Source organism: Aulostomus chinensis, chromosome 22 (genome assembly GCF_037954235.1).
Source record: "Aulostomus chinensis isolate RoL2024-O1b breed Wild chromosome 22, RoL_Achi_v1.0, whole genome shotgun sequence".
Lineage (NCBI taxonomy): Eukaryota > Metazoa > Chordata > Actinopteri > Syngnathiformes > Aulostomidae > Aulostomus > Aulostomus chinensis.
Window position 1 is genome coordinate 14750848 of NC_141341.1, and position 20767 is coordinate 14771614.

Consider the following 20767-nt stretch of genomic DNA (forward strand, 5'->3'; position numbering starts at 1 on the left):
CATATATATTTTGAAAAGTTTTCCTTCACAAAAAAGTAACTGTAAATACAATTCTTTAGTGTTTCATTGTAAGTAGAGTTATTTATGTCCACATCTGACAGGCCAAATTGAGCTTTGTGCAGCTAATCTATATTCCGTGCCTTTAAAAACTGGAGCTCACCGCGATTGTTTGACGCCAAACTCTCACCTTGATGTTTATTCTGTCTGTGGCATGTCTGTCCACGTCACCCAATCGTCCGTTAAAAACGTGCCCGCCCAACCCTTTTTGCCCGCCCTTTTCTCTAACCTTCACTTGTGATTGGCTGATATGAGCGTCACTCACTCCTGCCCACCAGACAAACCCCTCCCTGTCGACAAGAGCTCCGCGACTGAAGCGAGGAGCAAGACCCCGCGGGCAGGTACCGTACACCGCCAAAAGGATACGATGCCGTGTCCTCTACACGGAACCGTAAGTATTTCATTTCTCTAATTCCGGTAATTTCCCGGTTGTTGTATGGGCGATACGGCCGTTAATGCTGGTTCAGCCTCGGTTTGAATTGAGCGGCAGAGTTGACAGCGCTCGTGTCGTGTCTCTGACCGGTTCTATGGCTCTCGATAGAATTATTCATGGACTTCCTCGGTGCTGAAACCCTCCTGGATCCGGTCCATGTGGAACACGGGGTGCATCGAGACTACGGAGACGAGCACATGCGATATTGTGGATGCTCTCTCCGGTTTAATTAGCTGTGTTAGCGGCAGGCACCGGGAAGGGGGGGGGGGGGGACCGGGGCTGGTAATGTCAGCGGGACACCTGTGGTTTCACCCCGAGGAGTTTGTCACCATTACCGGCTCTTTAAGTTGGCCAGTCCTCAATGGCGGCTGTGAGGATGACGATGATGATGATGATGATGACGACGATGATGATGATAATGAAGCTATCGGCCCCCAACACTATCACTATCAAGGTCGGTGATGAGATTACGGAGTTCATGTAGTCGTGGCATGTGTGTGTAGGTGACGGATGAACACACATCCATCCAGAAGTTTCAGCGGAAGTGTTTGACGCTTGTTCTCTGCGGACTTCTAGTCAGTAACTGAAACGCGTCATTGTTGGAGGCACTCGTTTAGTAAAATAGCCTTCAATGAGCGTTCACTGCTGCTTGAGTAGTGCTCGATGATATCACGGGGACGTCTTCAGTGGAGCCCGACCGACATCTTGTAGGTTAATACTTTGGGAATAATTAAAAAAAACACTATTTATTACAATCTATATATTTTTAATCAGACTGCAGCAAAACTTTTTTATGCTTTTTTTTTTAAACAAAATGCCTTGTAATGTCAGCCAATACAAAAACCTGTGATATACTTACATATTTGATGCTGTAGAACTAAAGAACAATATGGATACAGCAGAATATCGCAGTAGATTGTGGTGAACTCTCAACACCTTTGTTATGACGTGTGTTATTAAGTGGGTACAACGGTGTAACTCATTCTGAAATGAGTTGGAAATGGAAATGTAGAGGAACATATCATGATAGAATCACGCAGATACTCAGCCCTCTGTGTGCCAGTATTTATCGCCTTATTTCACACATCTAATAACAACAAAAAAAACAAGCATGAACAGCGAGAGGAGGGAACCTCACGTTCAGTGACGCTAATGTATTTTTCCAGGTTTTAGGACTAATTCCTTCACCACTCTTGTATTCACTGTGTATATTAAGAACTCACGGAACGTGGAAAAATGGAGAATGTAAGGATGTATTTGTCATTTATATGTGTTAGATCTGGAAAAAAATATCCATCGCAATATATTTGATATCTGCAGATGTAGATGTGTTCTTTGCACATGGTTTCATCTCATTTATCAAGTTCTTGACACCTCAGTGACATGAGGGGAAAGCCAATTCTTGCTTTTCTCTTTTTGGGCTATTTTATCTCCTTGAGTTACACAGATATTGCGATGTTTTAATATATTCACAATTGCATAACCTCTGATACTGCTGTCACTGCTGTTATCATGTGCCAGGTATGGTGATGACATCATACGGTGCTGTCTTTCACCTCTGATATTTATGACTTGATGACTTCCAAGCGGCATTTTAGAGGAGAGCAAATTTCAACACATGATAATGTTGAATGCTCTTATCGATCTACTCATTTAGCTAACAAACTGATCAGGTATTTTAATTGGAATAGGGTTTTTTTGACCGTTCTCTTGTTCAAATGATGCGTTATTTAGACTGTGATATGAACACGTCACTTTAAACCAGCGTTTGATATCTGTATCGCTCTTTTCTGACATTTTAAAACCAAATTAAAACAGATACAAATGAGCGTTTTCATTACATAGTAGAGAAAGTTCAGGTCTGCTAATGAGTGAAACAATCACAAACCCTTTGCCTTTTCTCTTCAGGTTTTTTTGGTGCTCGGTTGACTTTCAAAGCTTGTTGATAGCTGCTCCAGACAGTCCAGACAGGCTAGTATTCTGCATGAATGGTGATGATGGCATCGCAGCCATTCTGCCATTCACGCGCGTAGCCTGCAGGCACACAGGGCCCATCCAGCACTGTCCCTAGTGTAAACAAGATGGAAGCCCTCACGTTTTTGTTTGTTTTAAACACATCTAAATAGAGGGTGAGACTGGATTCATGAAAACCGTCGCTTTCTGTTCTGAAAACTCTGTAATCTGGTAGACAGTCTTTTGTTCGACTGAAAGTTGGATTAGAGCTTGAAATATTTTTTTTTTAAGCGAAAATACCAAAAACCAAACAAACACAAAAATTGGTCTACTTGTAGACCAACAAAAATATAATGGGGGCAATTTAATTGAATTTGTAAGAGTAGTAATGTAAAATTCAAAACAATCTCTCGTTTAAGCTTCTCAAAAGTAAGAAGTGGACCGTTCTGTGTTAGCGCATCATCCATCATGCAAATTGCGTGTTTTTAACTGCTTTGATCATTGATTAAAATCTTTAAATGGTTTTCCAGGCAGAAAAGTCAAACCCATGCTGGTTCCAAACCCTTAAATGAGGGATGCACTGATCCACAGCTGATTTGGCTGATAGATGATGTTTATGAATGGTGATATCATCCATTCAGAAAAAAAAACTAGTGCCTATCTTACTCACATTTTACACATTCTGAAAAACACGTGAACACTGTGAATTCGTGAAAAAGTAAACCCTCTTTTTTTCTTTCCCAAAACAGTTGGACAAGTCTTTATTTTCAGACTGCACTGTTTCCTCTTTGTTGTTTAACAAACTGGACGTATGCTGACAAATTAGATTGATCGCAGTGTATGAATGAAAAAACCAGAGTGGCCGTCTAGAAACTGAAGGGTTGCTGGTTCGATCCTCAATTCCCCCGGTGACCATGTCCAAGTGTCCTTGAACAAGATACTGAGCCCCTAATTGCTCCCGATGGCCATGTGACGGATAGCGACCTGTCCAGGGTGAACCCCGCCTTTTGCCCAGTGTCAGCTGGGATAGGCTCCAGCCCCCCGTGATCCCTAAAGGATAAGCGGCATAGAGAGAGGATGGATGGATCCCTATTGATAGTTTTGCTGACATTTTTGATAATATATCTGTGTAGTTGTAATGCCCTTGTGTAAGACTCTCTGCCAGCTCCAGGGGGCGCCGTTCAGGGATTGTGACCCTGCACTGGCATCCTCCCCAGCCAAGAGAAGACCTTACCAAAGGAAATCAATGTAATCTCTCAAACCGCTTATCGCAGTGGAGGCAAATGTTTATTCCACATAACATTTATAGCCGTAAACATCCAGCGTAGCTGACGTGACTCACTGAGTTATCTCTGTCACTCTCTCTTTTACACAACACCCACTTAAAAGCTGGTAAATACAGAGCACTCCGCCTCGACGAATACACCAAGGGACCACTCTGACAGTGCTGTGATCTTGGTTTTATAAGGTTACGGGATAGCGTGGCCTATTTCCTGCCAAGCTGACTGGTCGGAAGTGAGACTTGTGTGAGAGCATGAGAGCGTGTTTCAGATGGTAATGCACACATTCTATAAATAGCCTCATTTTTATGTGCTCTCAGATTTTCCATAAATTAAGTTTTTCTTGCCTTTGGATTGTGTGTGTGTGTGTGTGTGTGTGTGTGTGTGTGTGTGTGTGTGTGTCCATAGCAACGTGTCATTGAGCAGAAATACAAAGTGCCACTTGTCTCAACAGGAACTGAGACAGAAAGACATCTTTTATGATGCGACTTTTCTAAACTACAGCAGTCAAGAAAGAGTGTGTTGGCTCTCAAGCTTGTTCTTTGTCTCTCTGAGGGAACAGAACGGATGTTGAATTACATATTTGGTTCCACCTCTGATGAGCACTCACTGAATCACATCAGTTTGTCTGCGTGCCCAGAAAAACATGCACACTGTGTTACCTGACAGTAGCTAAGTGCAACTACCACCAAACAGCCTAAGACCATATGTTTCCACTCATCAGTTGCTATAGTTTGTGCTAAAATTTGCTTGAAAATGTTGTCGGATGTGAGTCTATTTAAAGCAGCTTAGGCCTCCTCCCAGGCTGATAATCAGAGGATCATACCAAGGTTTACCCGGATGATTCTGCAAAGAAGCTTTACTAGAAGATTCTGGAGATTTATTGGAGGTAAAGTCACAGATGGGCCATCTGTGAGGACCTTTTTTGCAGTCCGAGGAAAATACAACTATGTGGACTCTTGGACTGATGGTAGTCATGCTGTTGTAAGAATGCACACACGCAGAAAGCTTTTGGATTGGGTATAAAGTCATCAACGTCTGTGTGTTTTTCATGCCAAGACTGGAAACTCCAGACTGACGATTCCTCAGGCTTCAGCCTCATTGTCACAAGATCCCATCATGGAAACTGGTGATCAACACGTGAGGCATTACGGTAAATACACAGTGTTGCCTGGAACCGTTCCAACTTAAAAGAGAGTTTAAGTTGATTTAATTGTTTGAGTTTTTGTTGAATTCCTGAACACTTGAAAGTTCACATGCACAGCTGGTGTTCAAGGGAAGGCTTTAATCTAACGCAGCGCCTTGTTGAGACTGGGAATGCGGTGAGCGGAAGAAGAGGGCTGTGTGCAGCTGTGCAGATCTTTGAACTGCAAGTTTAGTTAAAATTTTAGAGGGAATACCTGTTTTTATGTGGTCCTGCTAACAGACGACAGACACAGGTGAAAGTATATGATTCGTATAGAGTACGTGAGATACGATGCAGCAAAATGTCAACAAACTAGAAAACACATACCACGCAAAAAAATTGTGTGCGAATACAGAATACGAATATCATCTCATCCTAATCCATTCATAAATTTACTTCCCAAATAACCATAAATAGCTCTGAAGTATGTGTCGCTAAGGATTTTCTGTCAGATGACAGTCACCTCTTGTAATATTGCAATCTCGTCACCAAATTTCGTCAAAATCCGTCTATTAGTTTTTGAGAGATCCTGCTAAAAATAATGGAAGTCATAAAAATTTGTGAAGGATGGATTGCCAGAAAAGTTAGACTTCATGCTTTTAAATGTAGATTTGTGAGTAGTGTCAAATTCAGTTGAAATAAAATCATTCAGGAAAAGTGCGACCGGGAATTATTGTCATATTCAGTAATCCCAAAAATAATACATTTCCAAATGTAATATAACCTCAAGGAACATATGATATGCTCCACCAAAATAAGACATCATGCAGAGATCGCTGCCCAGTCACCATTCTCACACTCTCATACACACACACACACACACACACACACACACATAGTAGTGACTTTTCCATCACCTTTAAACCCTTTATCCCCTCATTTGGACCGTGTAACTTTGTAACAGCAGCTCTTGCTACTAAAATGACCCCTTTCCATCCTAACAGATCATTTACAAGTCGTTGTTTCATTAATGATTGACAGGCCTTATGTAAGACTGAAGGTGAAATCCAGCACTTAGCAGTACAGTGAGTGCAGAAGCCTCCCTCCCTCAGTGGTACACAACACTACAGTAATCATTCAGCTGAGGTAAGTAGGGCACTGGCTGGGATGTTTGGGGACCCACACCTCCCATCGTAGCTGTAACAGATAGTCCTGAGCAGCTGTTGTGCTGATGCACAACTTCAGTACAGGCTTTTGAGGAAATGTAACCATCGAGTGACAAACAAAGGTAGTTTTTGAGGTTGTGCTCTAAGGAAGTGTTTTCTTGCAAACTTTGCTGCTGACTCATGCAAAAGAGGGAGGGAAAGAACAAGGAAAGAAAGACAGGGTGGAGTGTGTTGTATAAACCGCTGCTAGGTGCTGCTGACCACTGACTGACTGTGTGTGCGTGTGTGTGTACATATAACAATTCTGTTCAAGCTAGAAATTTACCATTTAGGCTAAGACCACATGTTCTAGAACTGGATGCAGCAATGTTGTGTAGCCTATGCTGTACACAGATGAAAATACACAACTGTATCCATGTAGGAATGGTGACTTCATAAGTGCAGCCTTGACTTACATCCAGTAAGCCTGTAATGGAGCTGCAGACGGCAGGCATGCCATAGCCTGACAAGAGTGAACACAACAGCTTGATGAGCTAGTTTCAGCGCCCCCAAGTTTATCATGTGAAGCCTACTCTTAATATGTTATCTGCCCTTTCAGTGTGTGCTAAAGTAAGTGGGCCGCCCTGTGTGCTCCAGCCTGCTTTTAGACCAGTGTTGACGGTAGCTAGCTGTGTGTTATGGTGTGTCGGGGGTACCGAGGCACGGAGCACATTCTTTCCTGTTGATGACTCATGTCCTGGGTATGCTTCTGACTTTGAGAGAGGCTTTCGGGAACTACACAATACACTCATACACACTTTCCTTTGAATCATCGGAGCATTTGTAGAAAATCCAATTAGCAAGCACAGATAACGTTCACACGCTTTGCATTGTTTTGCAAGTGTGCAAAATGGCCAGCAGACATGGATGCGGCCAGCCCACATGGACGGGGAACATCCTGATTGAAACACCCAGGTTTAGCTCACATTTCACACACTCTGTCTCTGTCAAACAGAATCGGACACACAAAGGGAGTGGTTACAAGACACTCAGGGAGGTGCAACTAAACCTGCACCAGGTCGGGGCATGAGCAGCAAGGTGAGGAATGTAGGTTACATCACAGTGAGACAGGGCTGTTCTCTCCTCATTTCAAACAACCATACAACGTGTCAAGCAAAACAAGGTAATTCACTTTTTTGCTTTGAATTGCCTATTCATCAATGATTAATACAGCGGGTTTAAAAAAAAAAAAGCTGTAACAACAGTAATTAATAGAGTCAGTAAATCTTTGCTGTATTCAGAAGCTCACGTTGATGTTTTACTCATGATATTAATAATACACACATTGTGTATCCTGGTACACACTATTCACGTTTGAAATCTGCCGTTGCTAAAAGCTTTGGTTTTTCTTCATGACTTTAAAAAAAGTGTTGAAGTGGAAGCACAGCAAGAGAAGAAATATATTGACAGATGCATTTCTGTCAAAGGAGGGGAAAAAAATGAGTAACTGCTGCACCTAGGTCACAGTTGTTAAAGTTACAATTGTAAGTATGAGAGGGGACAGCTAACGGGGTCCCCATGTCTTCTTGTAATGCCTCGGGATTCCATTAATGGCCGACTGTGGTCGTTTAGCCTCATCTACAGGAAGCACACAGAAACAAGGTTAGCCTCTTTCGTCACAGCATTCCCCATGAAATAAGTCACTGTTCATATTGTAGTGGTCACATGATGGTTTACAAGTTGGACCTGCTGTAACATTGCAGTCATGGTCATGAACACCGACTAATCAAAGGTGTAATTTATCTGCAGTGTTCCCAGCGCAGACACCTGAACTCACACAGCTGAACTGTGTGTGCGTGAGAGTTCCTGATAAAGGCTCTTGTGTTGTGTTTTGGGAATTCATGTCCAGCTTCCTTAAAACAAAAGCACTTTGGTCTCTGGGGGATTTCATATCCTAGATAAGGTTGTTCAGACACACCATGAGTAATTGACTCAGCTCTGTTTTTATCTTTTGTCCCGTGTACTGATGCTGTTTTTAAAACCAGTGCAACCTTTGCGCAGCTCTGATATCAGTTTCTCTCAACCTTTCTCTGCAGTGTTGACTGTTGTGGCGTGGCCTTCAAAGGTCAGAGTGATGCTCGTAGCGGCTCCTCTGTGATCTCTGTCGCTACAGAAACGGGACGACGGCGGGTAGACGGCAGTCAAGGTGCACAAAGATGACATCACCATCACCTACTCACAGCGACAGCAGCAGCTCCTCAAAGCACGACAGTAACCAGGTGTGTGTTTGTGTGTGTGTGTAGGCCTTAGGCCTTTTTTGTCTCTGAGTTTATGTGTAGTGAACAAAAAGTGCTTGAAGCTACTGTTAGCATTTCAGTCGTGGTCCTTCTCTGGCACTACCTGCTCGGGATGTTCTCATAACTGATATTTAATCAATGGCCTGCTGCCATTACCAAATCCTAGGAAGGAGCAATATTTGTGAAAGGCTCATTATCTGTCAAAGTAGCGTTTTAAATTATATGTTGCTGCAGAGATGTCCTGCTTACATGCTCTACAGGCGTAAGACAACATGGATGTTTAACACACCACCCCCACAAAAATCACAGCAATTTGATGGATGGACAGTGACATTCAGACTAATATTGCAAATCATATCACAGTTTTTTCTTCACATGAACGTCACATTTGAATTAAGGTGGAATAATTTATGTCGTGTAATGCAACCACAAGTGATGCCATGGTCAACATATTGTAGCTGACCAAATATAGAACTCCTTTCTGAGAGGAAGCATTTTCAAGTTGGCTTGTCGTCACAAAGCTTTGCACAACCTGGCATCCTGACATGGTGATTTTGATCCACTGATTCTAAGTAAATTGCTTCAAAATTAGAGTTGGAAGCTGTAGTCTTCTTTCAGATGGAGGTCTGGAAGACAACTGTGAAACTCACCTGTGAACAGCCAATCACTTTCCACATCAACTTCATCATTCTGATTGCCTCCAGATAATGTGACACGCCGGTGTCTAGTTTTCCACTGGCAAAAGGCACCGACATTTGTTCATAGATGATGGTAGATAGTCAGAAAATCAGTTTATTTCTTAGGCGCGTTCGACCCGCCACTGCCAGTGTGATCTCAAAAAAATTATTTTAGCTCAACTAGCATTGTTCTTGTGTCTCCTTCCAGGACAGCTGGGAGATTGTGGAGGGGCTCAGGGGGGTTCCTGCCAGCATGCAGGAGCCTGAGAGGCAGGAGGGTTTCATGCTTAAGAGGAGGAAGTGGCCCATGAAGGGATGGCATAAGGTGAGAACCTCACCAGACAGGACCGCCATCATAACTTCTTCCTATTATAGAACACTGCTGCTGCCATCCATTCAACCATAAACCTACTTTACTGCTTGGCTCTTGATATAAGGGATGTCATACAGGAGTTTGCTAATGAAACAGACGGCTCTGCGTCTAGCAAAGCTTTTTTTTTTATGTATAAATTCTGAGCTGTACTGCTTTATATAAAAAAAAAAAAAGTATTTGCAAGCATCAGCCTTTTATATATATGATTTATACTGTGCTGCATTAATAAATAAGATTACATGGTATCTCGAAAAGTGCATAATCAGAGTTATCGTTTGGATTGTTAAGTGCCGAAGAAGAGTTTGTAAGCTGTGGTTAAGATAAGATAAACCTTTATTCGTCCCTCAGTGGGGAAATTGGCAATGCAGTTCTGTGTTTACATGGTCGTTATATATACCGTAACCACATTTCACTGCTGCTGTTGCTAAATTTTACTGTGTTTTCAAGGTGAAGTGATTTTTATTGCTGCAGAATGGAACAATGTCAGCAAACTGTGTTCATCGGTGTCATGAACTATTTGTGTAACTTGAGTGCAGTAAACTCATGATTTAAGGAAACACGCGCACATTCCATTTCCTGTGAATGAATGTTGATCCAGCTTGTTTTTTTTTTCTCACTTAGAGATACTTTGTGTTAGAGAAAGGCATCCTGAAGTATGCAAAGCGTGGACCAGATGTATGTATCACACCCCCCCCCCCCCCCCCCAGTACTTTTTAATGTTGCATACTGACATGCAGGCTAACAGTTTTTCCCTGACAGCTGAAGAAGGGGAAGGTTCACGGCTGCATTGATGTTGGCCTATCTGTCATGTCAATCAAGAAGAAAGCCATGTGCATCGACCTGGACACCGAGGACAACATCTATCACCTCAAGGTAAACATCGACAGTTGTGACATTTGTCTCCTCCTTGACATTTCTGTTTAAGAAAATCACAGCATCTTTTCTCCTGAATTACTGTACTTAACTTGGGCTTATGGCCCCCAGGTGAAGTCGCCAGAGCTGTATGAGGAGTGGGTGTCGAAGCTGCGTCATCACCGTGTGTTTCGGCAGAATGAGATCGCCACATATCCCCACGAGAGGCACCTCTTCCACCCTCACGTCTCGTCCTCCCCGACCCTTAATGACTCTCTCAGAAAAGTAAGTGTCTCAGGTGCTTTCACTTTGAAAGGTCCTGTAAAAGTAGTTCAGTACGGCTGAGGTTGTGTGACTCTCGCCTGTGTCTCGAGCAGAGGGCTACCCTTACCAAACAGGCGTCAGTCCATCAGGCGAAGGTCAGCTCCTGGCTCCACGCCTCAGAGGACATGGACAAGTGCTGCAAAGGTTAGTTTCCCTCCCAATTATTTCTGTATCTGCTTCCTCTCCTCACTAATCACCTCCTCCTGTCCTCTGCTTCAGATTATATCACACATTCTGTCTTCTATCACTGCGCTTTCCAGCTCTTCATCTGATAATATTCTCCCTCTTTCCCTCAGATTTGGAGGAATGTGAATCATACCTGCTGGAACTCAACCTGCTGCTGAAGAGTATGGAGGTCCTGCATCGCACGTATTCAGCCCCGGCCATCAGTGCACTTCAGGTGAGCTCATGCACTTTATTTTGGTGTGGAGGTTAATACTTTGGTTTTCTGCTCCCTAAATATACCTGCTCCCTGTGGTTCCACAGGCATCTACTTCTGAAATCCCCAAGAAAGAGAAGAGACCAAGGAGATGGCGATCCAAAAACAATGGCAAAGAAACCAAAGCTACGCTACAGGTACTGCTGCTGACCATTACAAGGGAATTCACTCATAGCACACTAGTTTTCATCCTCACCTTCCTCCACTTTCTATCTTTTTCTCCTCAAGGTCCCAAGCTGTATCTCTTCTAACACCCCTCGCCTCCATGCCTCCAACCCTAATCTCTCCACTACTGAGGCCAACACCCAGGAGGTGTGTCCTGAATCTCCGGACTCTCCTACAGACGCGTCTCGTCTTCAGGAGGACTTCTACAGGCTGGCCAGCAACAGTGAGTGTGCTGCCGTTTGATGCTTTGTTTTCAGGCTTCTATATAGTTTTATTGTTTCTATGACAACTACATAACTGTTCTCTGTCTCTGCTGATTGCTTCTATGCAGTCCACACCACGCTGAGATCAGCCTTCAGTTCTCTGTTAACAGAGAGAGAAAGACTGAGGCACACCATCGACATGCAGGCCCCCCAGGCAGCGCAGGTCATGGGTTTGAAGACCACCTTTGTCTCAGTGAGTGAAATGCATGATTGCACCTTAAAACCATCACCACATGTCTAATTTCTCTCAACTGATTTCCTATCATCCAATCAGGACTGTCCAAGCGGCTCCCACGCTTTGGTCCACCAGGCGTCGAATGAGAGCAAAGCATCAATCCCAGAGTCCATGTCCGAGTTCTTTGACGCTCAGGAATATCTCCTCTCCTCTTCGTCCTCCGAGAATGAGGTCTACTTGATCATCCTTTTTCCTCTTCTTATATTTGAAACCGAATGAATTGTTAAATTACCCAATCAATCAACTCATCACGTTGTCACTAAAATGAGGTTCGCTATCCCTATACTATAAAACAGTGTCCCTTCAATAAAATGGTACATTATGGAGGAAAGTCATCTTTGGGTCTATAATCAACAGCACTTGTAACAGAACCAGTATCTGCTGCTTGTCCTGTCCTGATTGTGTCTCTGCAATCTGGTCACTCGCCGACCTTTCACCATCGATTGTTTGTCTCCAGGTGTCCGACGATGACTCGTACATCAGTGATGTCAGCGACAGCGTCTCCATGGATACCTGCAGCAATGAGGGAGGCAGTGAGAGACACAACTCGGGTACATGACACACTTAACAAGCTGTGCGTCTTTGTGTTTGTGTGTATGACAGAGATGGTACAAGTATATCGTGATGGTGCGTGCGCGCGCGCGTGCGTGTGTGTGTGTCAGATCAAATAAACGATGATATATCCTATCAGAGACATTACTCGCTCGCTCGGAGTACAACATGACTGATGGCAATTTCTAGAGGTGTTTATAAATGCAGTTAATGTTTCATCAAACAGCATCTGCCAGCAGGCTGTGGTGATTCAAGGCTACAGATGGTGTGTGTCTTTAAGTTACTACCACAGACATACTGTATGTCAAGTGGAGGAGTGGAAAAACAAAGATTTTACAGATGATATAGATTCCAGTCCTTCCAGAAAAATGAGTTTTTTTTGTGATCGTTGCGGGTAAAAATCCATGATTATGCAGCACGTATTCTTCAAAAATGTGATGGACTACGCAGGATGTTTATGCATTTTCACGCGATGAAATTGCGGGAATTTACATAAATATTGGGAACGTGCAAAAACTGTGATTTGATGAATAAGAAAGAAAAAGATATTCCCCAAACACTCTGTTCTCACGAGGCTGCTACCTTAATGTGAAGGGTCATGTCTAATGACTTCCTATTATAAGCGAGCGTACTACAGCACAGGAAGAGCTGGGGATAATTAAGTTCTCATCTCGTTTTATTTCAGCCCTAAATGAACACATGGCACAAACTTCGAAAACAATAAAAACAGTTAAAATGATGAAAGTGATGTGACAAGAGATTTACTGCAAGCAGCAACACTTGAGACACACAGAAACTGTACCTTAAGTAACTCTGCTGTGAACTTTCTCTCTTCAATGGAGAAAATTAGTTAGAAGCTTTTTAAATTCTTGTTTTCTGAACAGTTTTGATTTGAGTGGCACGGTGGTGCAGTGGTCAGCACTGTCGCCTCATAGCAAGAGGGTTCAGGGTTCGAACCCTGGCTCGGGAACGTGATCTTTCTGTGTGAGTCTCCATGTTCTCCCTGTTCCTATGTGGGTTCTCTCTGGTACTCCAGCTTCCTCCCACAGTCCAAAGACATCAAGAGAGGACGAGGCTGATTGATACTCTAAATTGACCGTAGGTGTGAGTGTGAATGGTTGTCTGTCTCTATGTGTTGGCCCTGCAATGGACTGGCGACCTGTCCAGGGTGAACCCCGCCTCTCACCCGTAGCCGCTGGGATAGGCTCCAGGCCCCGTCACCCTTAACAGGAATAAGCGAAAGAAAATGGATGGATAGATGGAGTTTTGATTTGATGAGCTGCAGAAAGTTTTGACAAAAATAAGTTTTTCTTGTGTCGAGTAGATCTAATCGAGTGGAACAAGTTTTATTTGAAGCAACTATGTTCTCCTGTTCTAACTACTTGCTACATTTCTCCCCTGCAGTTAGCAGCATGCTGCCACTGGTGCGTCGACGCTCCACACTGCCCTCTCCTAGTCCTACCAGCAGTGTGAGTTTATGGAACATCCTGAGGAACAACATCGGTAAGGACCTGTCCAAGGTGGCCATGCCGGTGCAGCTGAACGAGCCCCTCAACACCCTGCAGAGACTGTGTGAGGAGCTGGAGTACAGCGAGTTACTTGACGCTGCCAATCAGACGCCTGACCCCTACCAGCGCATGGTGAGAGCACACATGAGCGCCATATATGATGGTCGTAGTTTGCATGTAATATATAAGTATCACACCTGCTGTTTGTATTCACTCATCCTCTCTGCTTATCAACTCAACAGGTGTACGTTGCTGCGTTTGCAGTCACTGCATATACATCCACCTACTACCGAGCTGGGAGCAAACCCTTCAACCCAGTATTGGGAGAGACGTACGAGTGTGACAGACCTGACAAGGGCTTCAGGTTTATTGCTGAGCAGGTAAAGGACACAGTTTTCTACACACCTGAGATTCATCAAGTGTATTGATGGTCATTCAGTCATTTCACTTTAAGCCCCTGCTCTGATTACTGAATGTAGTTTCTAAAATAATTGAAATGATAAGTCAGACAGAATCCATCCATTTTCTACCGCTTATCCTGTTAAGGGTCACGGGGGGGTGGATCCTATCCCAGCAGCCTTCAGGCAAGAGGTGGGGTTCACCCTGGACAGGTCACCAGTCCATCGCAGGGCCAACACATAGAGACAGACAACCATTCACACTACCTATGGTCAATTTAGAGTATCAGACAGAATCTTTGTAATGAAATTAACACAGCGGCAAAGGTGCTACATTAGTTAGTTGGTTTTTTTTTTTAAACAAATTGTTAAATGAATTGTGCCACCTCACGTCAGAGGTATTGTGTACAGCATAAATGCACCTCACAGGTTGCAAAATTTGTATATTTACCATCGTTTTTATTTTGGTTGATTGATAATGGCTCCATCTGGGCAACAACATCTAGTGTGGCAACACTTGTACGACTTTATTTTATCTTGAATCTGTATTTCTCAGGTCAGTCATCACCCACCCGTGTCTGCATGTCACGCTGATTCAAGGAACTTCAGTTTTTGGCAAGGTGAGCAGAATCAACATGCCAGGTCCTGTCTGCATGTCTGGGTTGTGTTGTACCTCAGCAGCCACACCTTTTCCCTTTTCCAATACTTAAAGTGAAAATGTGTGTTATGTGCAGCATTCTATAGCGTGACAATTCAGTAGATATGTCCATGCATTAACTTACTACTGTGTTGATTCCACGAATGTGACAGCATTTGCTAAACATGACACAAGATAAGATAAGATAAGATCAACCTTTAATCGTCCCACAGTGGGGAAATTGACATTGTTACAGCAGCAAGAACAAGGAGAATTTACCATAAATAGTATGTGAAGATAAATATGAGGTATGTGCAAATGTACAAAAATAAGTAATATATAAACAACAGGATACAAACGAACAGCCGTTAGCAAAAGACGCTGCAGTTTTATTGTCTACGTTTCTGTATGTGCTCAAGAATAAAACGTGTTCTAGAAAAACTCAGGGAGAAGAACTTTGAACGTCCAAATGAGCAGCGTTCATGGCCTCAACCGCATTTTTTTGTCATCTGCTCTCTTTTAGATGTTCGGTGGAAAAATAAATTCTGGGGCAAATCTATGGAAATCGTTCCCATGGGAACCACCCATGTCACACTACCTGCGTAGGTTCTTTGCTCTGGCTTTTTTTGTGTGTTGGTTTCAATTTGCCCATGCTTTTTTTTTCTACATCCACACTGCTATTTCTAACATCTATCATCATGCTCCCGAGAGGCTAACAAGTACAGTTGTCAAACCTTAGTGCATGTTTAACATGGAGTGTGTATGCATGTGTGTGTGTGTGTGCCAGGTTTGGGGACCACTACGAATGGAACAAAGTGACATCCTGCATCCATAACATCCTTAGTGGTCAGCGCTGGATCGAACACTACGGAGAGATGGCCATCAAGAATATCAGCGATGACTCTTGCCAGTGTAAAGTCACATTTGTTAAGGTAGGAAACACAACTATTGTCGTATCTTTAGAACGAATGTCTGTGAATGAGCAGATTTCTCTCCTGCACTTGATTTTGAGAGACGGAAAAAACCCAACATTGTTCCCGGAGGGAGATGATTCCTGTGGTTTCTATTGTTGTGTTGCTGAGGGAACAAGTTGTAGTGAACTGTAGTTGGTGTGTGCTCATTGCTTGCATTTATTCATATGAGCCTGTCGGCATCTTGGTGTCGTTGCAACTGTACTGGGTTTGTCATCTGTTAAGCAGACCTTTGAATTGTTCGCTCCTCTTCAGTCAGACATCTGTCTGTCTCTGTCTCTGTCTCTGTCTCTCTCTCTCTCTCTCTCTCTCTCTCTCTCTACCTTGGCACACAGCAGCATCTGCTGGACAAAAGGGGAACGTAGCAAAAATTGAAAACAAAGAACAGCGAAGCATGAATCAAATTCTTTCTAACTCGTTGAACTACTTGTATGGTATTCCTACACGGCTGGGTTAAGAATAACGTTATGATGACTAATACTGTGTTGTGTTCTTGATTGGTCTCTTCCTGTTCAGGCTAAATCATGGAGCTCTACAGTGAACGAGATAGAAGGCGTGGTCACAGATTCCAATGGGAAAGTTGTACACACCATTTTTGGAAAATGGCACGAGTCAATTTTTCAAGGAGCCCCACCGTCTGCCACGTGCATCTGGAGAGCAAGTGAGTGACTGGTCTCTCAATGTTTGCAAAAAAAAAAGTACAGAACTGAGCCTGACGTGACGTGTGTGTGTGTGTGTGTGTGTTTGTGTGTGTGTGTGTGTAGACGCCATGCCAGTGGACCAAGAGCAGTACTACGGTTTCACCCAGTTTGCAGTGGAGTTAAATGAGCTGGATTCTGCTTTAAGACCTCTGCTGCCCCCTACAGACACACGCTTCAGGCCGGACCAGAGGTAACCATGTTTCTGTCCTTACCAGTGTTACTTGTCATATATTCTGGCCCTATAGACTGCATGGAATACACAAAAATGAGGTGGAGAATGACTAGCGGTTCTGCCTGCCAGAAATAAATAAGGGAAAACACCTTTTCCAGTGAGGCACTGGCTTCCAGACAGACATGGAAAAAACAAACTGCAAACTCAACTCACGTGCATTACTTAAATTAAAAAAAGAAGCAGATCAACATCCTCAGCTTTTACAAGTCTGATCAAACACACATGGAGTGAAAAGTTCGGGATCGTGAGTGTAACAACGGCTGTAGCCTCGGGAAGGTCGAAACCATCGGAAGTTCCAAGGATATCAGTGGCCATGTGTTTGGGTGGCTGTTTCCAAACACTGTAGAGCGTCTGTCTCCTTGTCAGTGTGTTTGTGAGAGCACCACAGAAACAAGAAAGAAGGAAAAAATAGAATCAATAAGAAAGTGGTTGAGATGATTTTGTTTTTAAATGTTATTGGTAAGCCCAAGGATCGAACCTGAGTAATGTGGCATTTTCCCCTTTCTCTGAATGTGCAAATAAACCATAGAATTCATTTTCATTCATTTTTACATTTGTGATGGATTTCAGAGGGCTTGTATACAGTGTGCTAGCAAAAGCTAACAGGCTACAATGCATTACTGGTTCCATTTCAGTCTCTGTGCTGCTCCATGTGCATATTCCAGGCAGCTGGATGGCAAGACACTCAAAATGAGCCTCCCATCCATGGCTAATCACAGGCCACTCTGGTTTCCATTCATCTGCATGGAAATGCAGTTCCTTGCACAAACAGCAGGGGGCATTAGCCATCTGTTAAATGAGACATTATGGTACTGATGGGGGGGGGGGGGATATAACCTCGTCAACATTCCCTCCAGTCTTTACCCTTTCATGATAATAAGACAACAAGTGATATGGTATTGCTGTAGACTGATAGTTCTGGCTGAGCGTCTGTCCAGATTTTTTTCAGCACTAATCAATCTGAGAGCAATCACTGATCCCACTGGTGAACATAATCTGTGTCGAGTTGGATGTCTGCTTAGCAATATGTCCAAAAACCACCCTGGCAAATTAGCTGTTAATTGAATGAAAACGTCAAACATGCCCCCCCCCCCCCCCCCCCCCCAAAAAAAAAAGCTGGCCATGGTCAACTATCAGTAACTGTTACGTGTCCAGGAGCCTCATCACTGTCCCACTGCTGCGATCAGCCAACGGGGAAGCAGTCTCTCTTTGTTGGAGAAGGTGCGATGGATGCTGGTGGCGCTCTGTCAAGAGCCAGAATCCCCGCCCCCCCCTCAAACAACCTGTCTGTGGTGTTTTCGTGCAGGCTGCTGGAGGAGGGGAACACAGACGGAGCTGAGGAGCAGAAACAGAGGATAGAACAGCTCCAGAGGGAGAGGAGGAGAGTGCTGGAGGACAACAACATGACACACCAGCCACGCTTTTTCAAGTAAGCAGCTCATGTTTGTGTCTTTGTCTACAATCAGACGCATTGTTTGCATGTGTTCCATCAAATAATCATGAGATCTTCAGTAATGTGAAGGTCTGTGGAGCCGCTGCAGCCTTGTGATGAGCCGATCTCTGGCCCTTCATGACAAACAAGCCACTGTTAACGTTTTCTCTGTCTGGAAATATTAACTATTTTTACGCCTCTGAAAAACAGAAAAAAGATTGCATGAACCAGACCATTTTATTGAATAAAACCAAAACAAGAAACAAACATTATATCATAAATAGGTCAAGAAACTTTTATTGTTGACAGTACCATGACAATGACCCTAAAACTTGTCCCTTTGTTCTATCAGGAAGTCCAAGGATGACACTTGGGTGAGCAGCAACGTGTACTGGGAGCAGCGGAGAGACCCTGGCTTCGCTAAAGTCGACTTGCCTGTATTGTGGTGAAGCCTGAATGGGACTGAAACGCCTCTCTATGACCTGTTGAGGAGAGGGAAGTAGAAACTGATCTTAGACCAGTCATGGTGACCCAAGCCTGATATGACCTTCCCCATTTATGACGGGACTTCTGCTGGAATAGATTTTTGTTGTTAATCCTTTGGGGTACTCCTTTTTTTTTTTTTTTTTTGTCTTGTCATTGACAGTGTGAGTGTAAATGATGATGTTAATGTTGCGTCTCAGCATTTACCAAAGTGCCTTTCATTGCCGTGCTGCACCCAACTGCTGTAGCAGTTATGCAAAAACTCTTCAAAAAAAAAGAAGCCTCTTTGTTGGGAAAATGCGTGCGCGATGTGCGCACGTGGAAAGAAAAGGATCTACTTGCACATGTGTGTGTGTGTGTGTGTGTGTGTGTGTGTGTGTCCATCTAGTCAACATGATGACTCCTCCAGGATTGTTAAACCCGAGGGTGATCAGAAGCTCAGTGACATCGGCCTTTTAGTACGCTCGCTGCCTTGTTTTAGTCTGTCATAGGACTCACCTCATCATCGAGGTAAACAGCAATAATACTTCATGTTCAAAAAAAGATAATAAACTGTTAACTGAATGTACAGACACAGTGTATGGCTGTTTGTGTTTGTGAGGGATAAACCAGTCTGAGCACGCCTCTCCTGGTCGCGTGTGTTGTATGTTTGAATACCAGTCAAACGAAGACACTTGCTTTTCCAAAAATACTCTTACTGTCGTCCCGCATGTGAATTTGTTGCTAGTTAGCGCAGCACAATGAATGGTAGTGGATGGGAAGTGTTAGCATAGCTCCATCTGGCTCACTCAGCTTCCAGAACCTGTTGCTCTTCCTCTGTGTATTCTGGCTCAGGAAGACTGAGTTCAGCATCTTGGTTGGACCAGCCGTAGTTTTGTCTGTTATTTACAAATGTGGATACATTTTTAAAATTGCTGAGTCCCTCTCTACTTTTAAGAGACAATTGAAGACTCAATTGTTCAGAGAGCACCGAGGCACTGAACCTGACTCTTCTCCTCTTTGGGGTAGAATAAGTCAGAGGGTCCAAGACACAGCACTTAGTGATTATGCAGCACTAACTGTGTTGTGTGATGTTGTATGTCTGTTATATAAAAATTTAAAAAAAAAAAAAAAAAAGGTGGGGGGGCAACACTTTTTCTGCCACTAGATGGCAGTACCTGTGACCAAATCACAACTGAAGCACTTTTGCGCTTCCTATGGACTTCTCCTTAATTAAGTCTAAATTCTTGCTTGTGCTGTACGTCGCTTTGGACAAAAGCGTCTGCTAAATGAAACTGTAGAATTGTAGAAAATTATGCATCAGTGAATGCATTTATGAATGATTTTGGATTACTTGAGTGGGCCTTTTCCTATTTTTTTACTCTACACTTAACAAAAATTCAGCAACTACATTTATATATAATATAATATATGCAGTTAAATATCTCATACAAACATACATACATGCATCATACATCAGCGATATAATCCCATCTATAAGAAGGGACCTTGTTCTTGAAATTGAGTATTGCTACTTTTACTTAGTATACATATATACACCGAATACAGTGGCCAGAAAGCTCTCAGGGGCCTACATGGGTGGGGGGCATCAGGGTCCCTCTACACCTCAGGGAAACAGAGGACCATTATCTCTCTGTCTGAGTAATCACTCCCTGACAGCCTTTACAAAAATACTACAAACTACTTATCACCTCTGGCAAGCATGACACGAACTACAACACCCTCGCTCTCTCGCCCGTGTCATCCAGTCGTAACAAAAATATACCATAAATCTGAATTATCTCTGGACACCAGTACGAGACTGCAGTTTCCTGACACTCTTTGGTGGGTTGTGTGTGTGTGTGTGTGTGTGTGTGTGTGTGTGTGGTTTTTTTAAAGAATTTCCCTGCAAGGTCAATACTTGAAAACCCTGAGCCCCGTATTAAAAGGATAGTTGAGTAAAAAATGAAAATTAGGTCATCATCTACTCACCCTCATCCTGATGGAGGGTAGGGGAGGCATTTTTAGGCTACGAAGCTCTCTCTCTCTCTCTCTCTCTCTCTCTCTCTCTCTAATGGAAGCCACAAGGTGGAAGCAAAGCAAGGAAGTCATCCATCCGTCTGTCCATCCATTTTCTATACCGCTTATCCGTTACAGTTCGGGGGGGGGGGGGGCTGGGGCCTGTCCCAGCTGACGTTGGGTGAGAGGTGGGTTCACCCTGGACGGGCCACCAGTCCATTGCAGGGCCATCAGGA

General features: G+C 43.5%; 1 protein-coding gene across 1 annotated transcript; it reads left to right on the plus strand.

The window, feature by feature from the left end:
• The first annotated feature begins 311 nt into the window (after window positions 1-311).
• On the plus strand, window positions 312-19417 carry LOC147240958 (oxysterol-binding protein-related protein 3-like). Its single transcript, XM_086193267.1, has 22 exons — window positions 312-448; window positions 8091-8273; window positions 9177-9293; window positions 9963-10016; window positions 10101-10214; window positions 10326-10478; window positions 10571-10661; window positions 10814-10917; window positions 11004-11093; window positions 11185-11344; window positions 11453-11577; window positions 11659-11790; window positions 12077-12170; window positions 13576-13811; window positions 13922-14059; window positions 14634-14697; window positions 15238-15316; window positions 15502-15646; window positions 16202-16346; window positions 16450-16576; window positions 17925-18047; window positions 18403-19417. The coding sequence occupies exons 2-22, from the start codon at window positions 8211-8213 to the stop codon at window positions 18497-18499; spliced, it is 2451 nt and encodes an 816-aa protein (XP_086049393.1). The 5' UTR covers window positions 312-448; window positions 8091-8210; the 3' UTR covers window positions 18500-19417.
• Window positions 19418-20767: the final 1350 nt, after the last annotated feature.

Excerpts from the sequence above, each read along its gene's own strand:
- LOC147240958 (XM_086193267.1), top strand. The coding sequence starts at position 8,211 with ATGACATCACCATCACCTACTCACAGCGACAGCAGCAGCTCCTCAAAG. Across the intron at positions 10,918-11,003 it reads CGGCCATCAGTGCACTTCAG|GCATCTACTTCTGAAATCCC; the intron begins GTGAGCTCATGC and ends GTGGTTCCACAG. Across the intron at positions 11,578-11,658 it reads TGAAGACCACCTTTGTCTCA|GACTGTCCAAGCGGCTCCCA; the intron begins GTGAGTGAAATG and ends TCATCCAATCAG.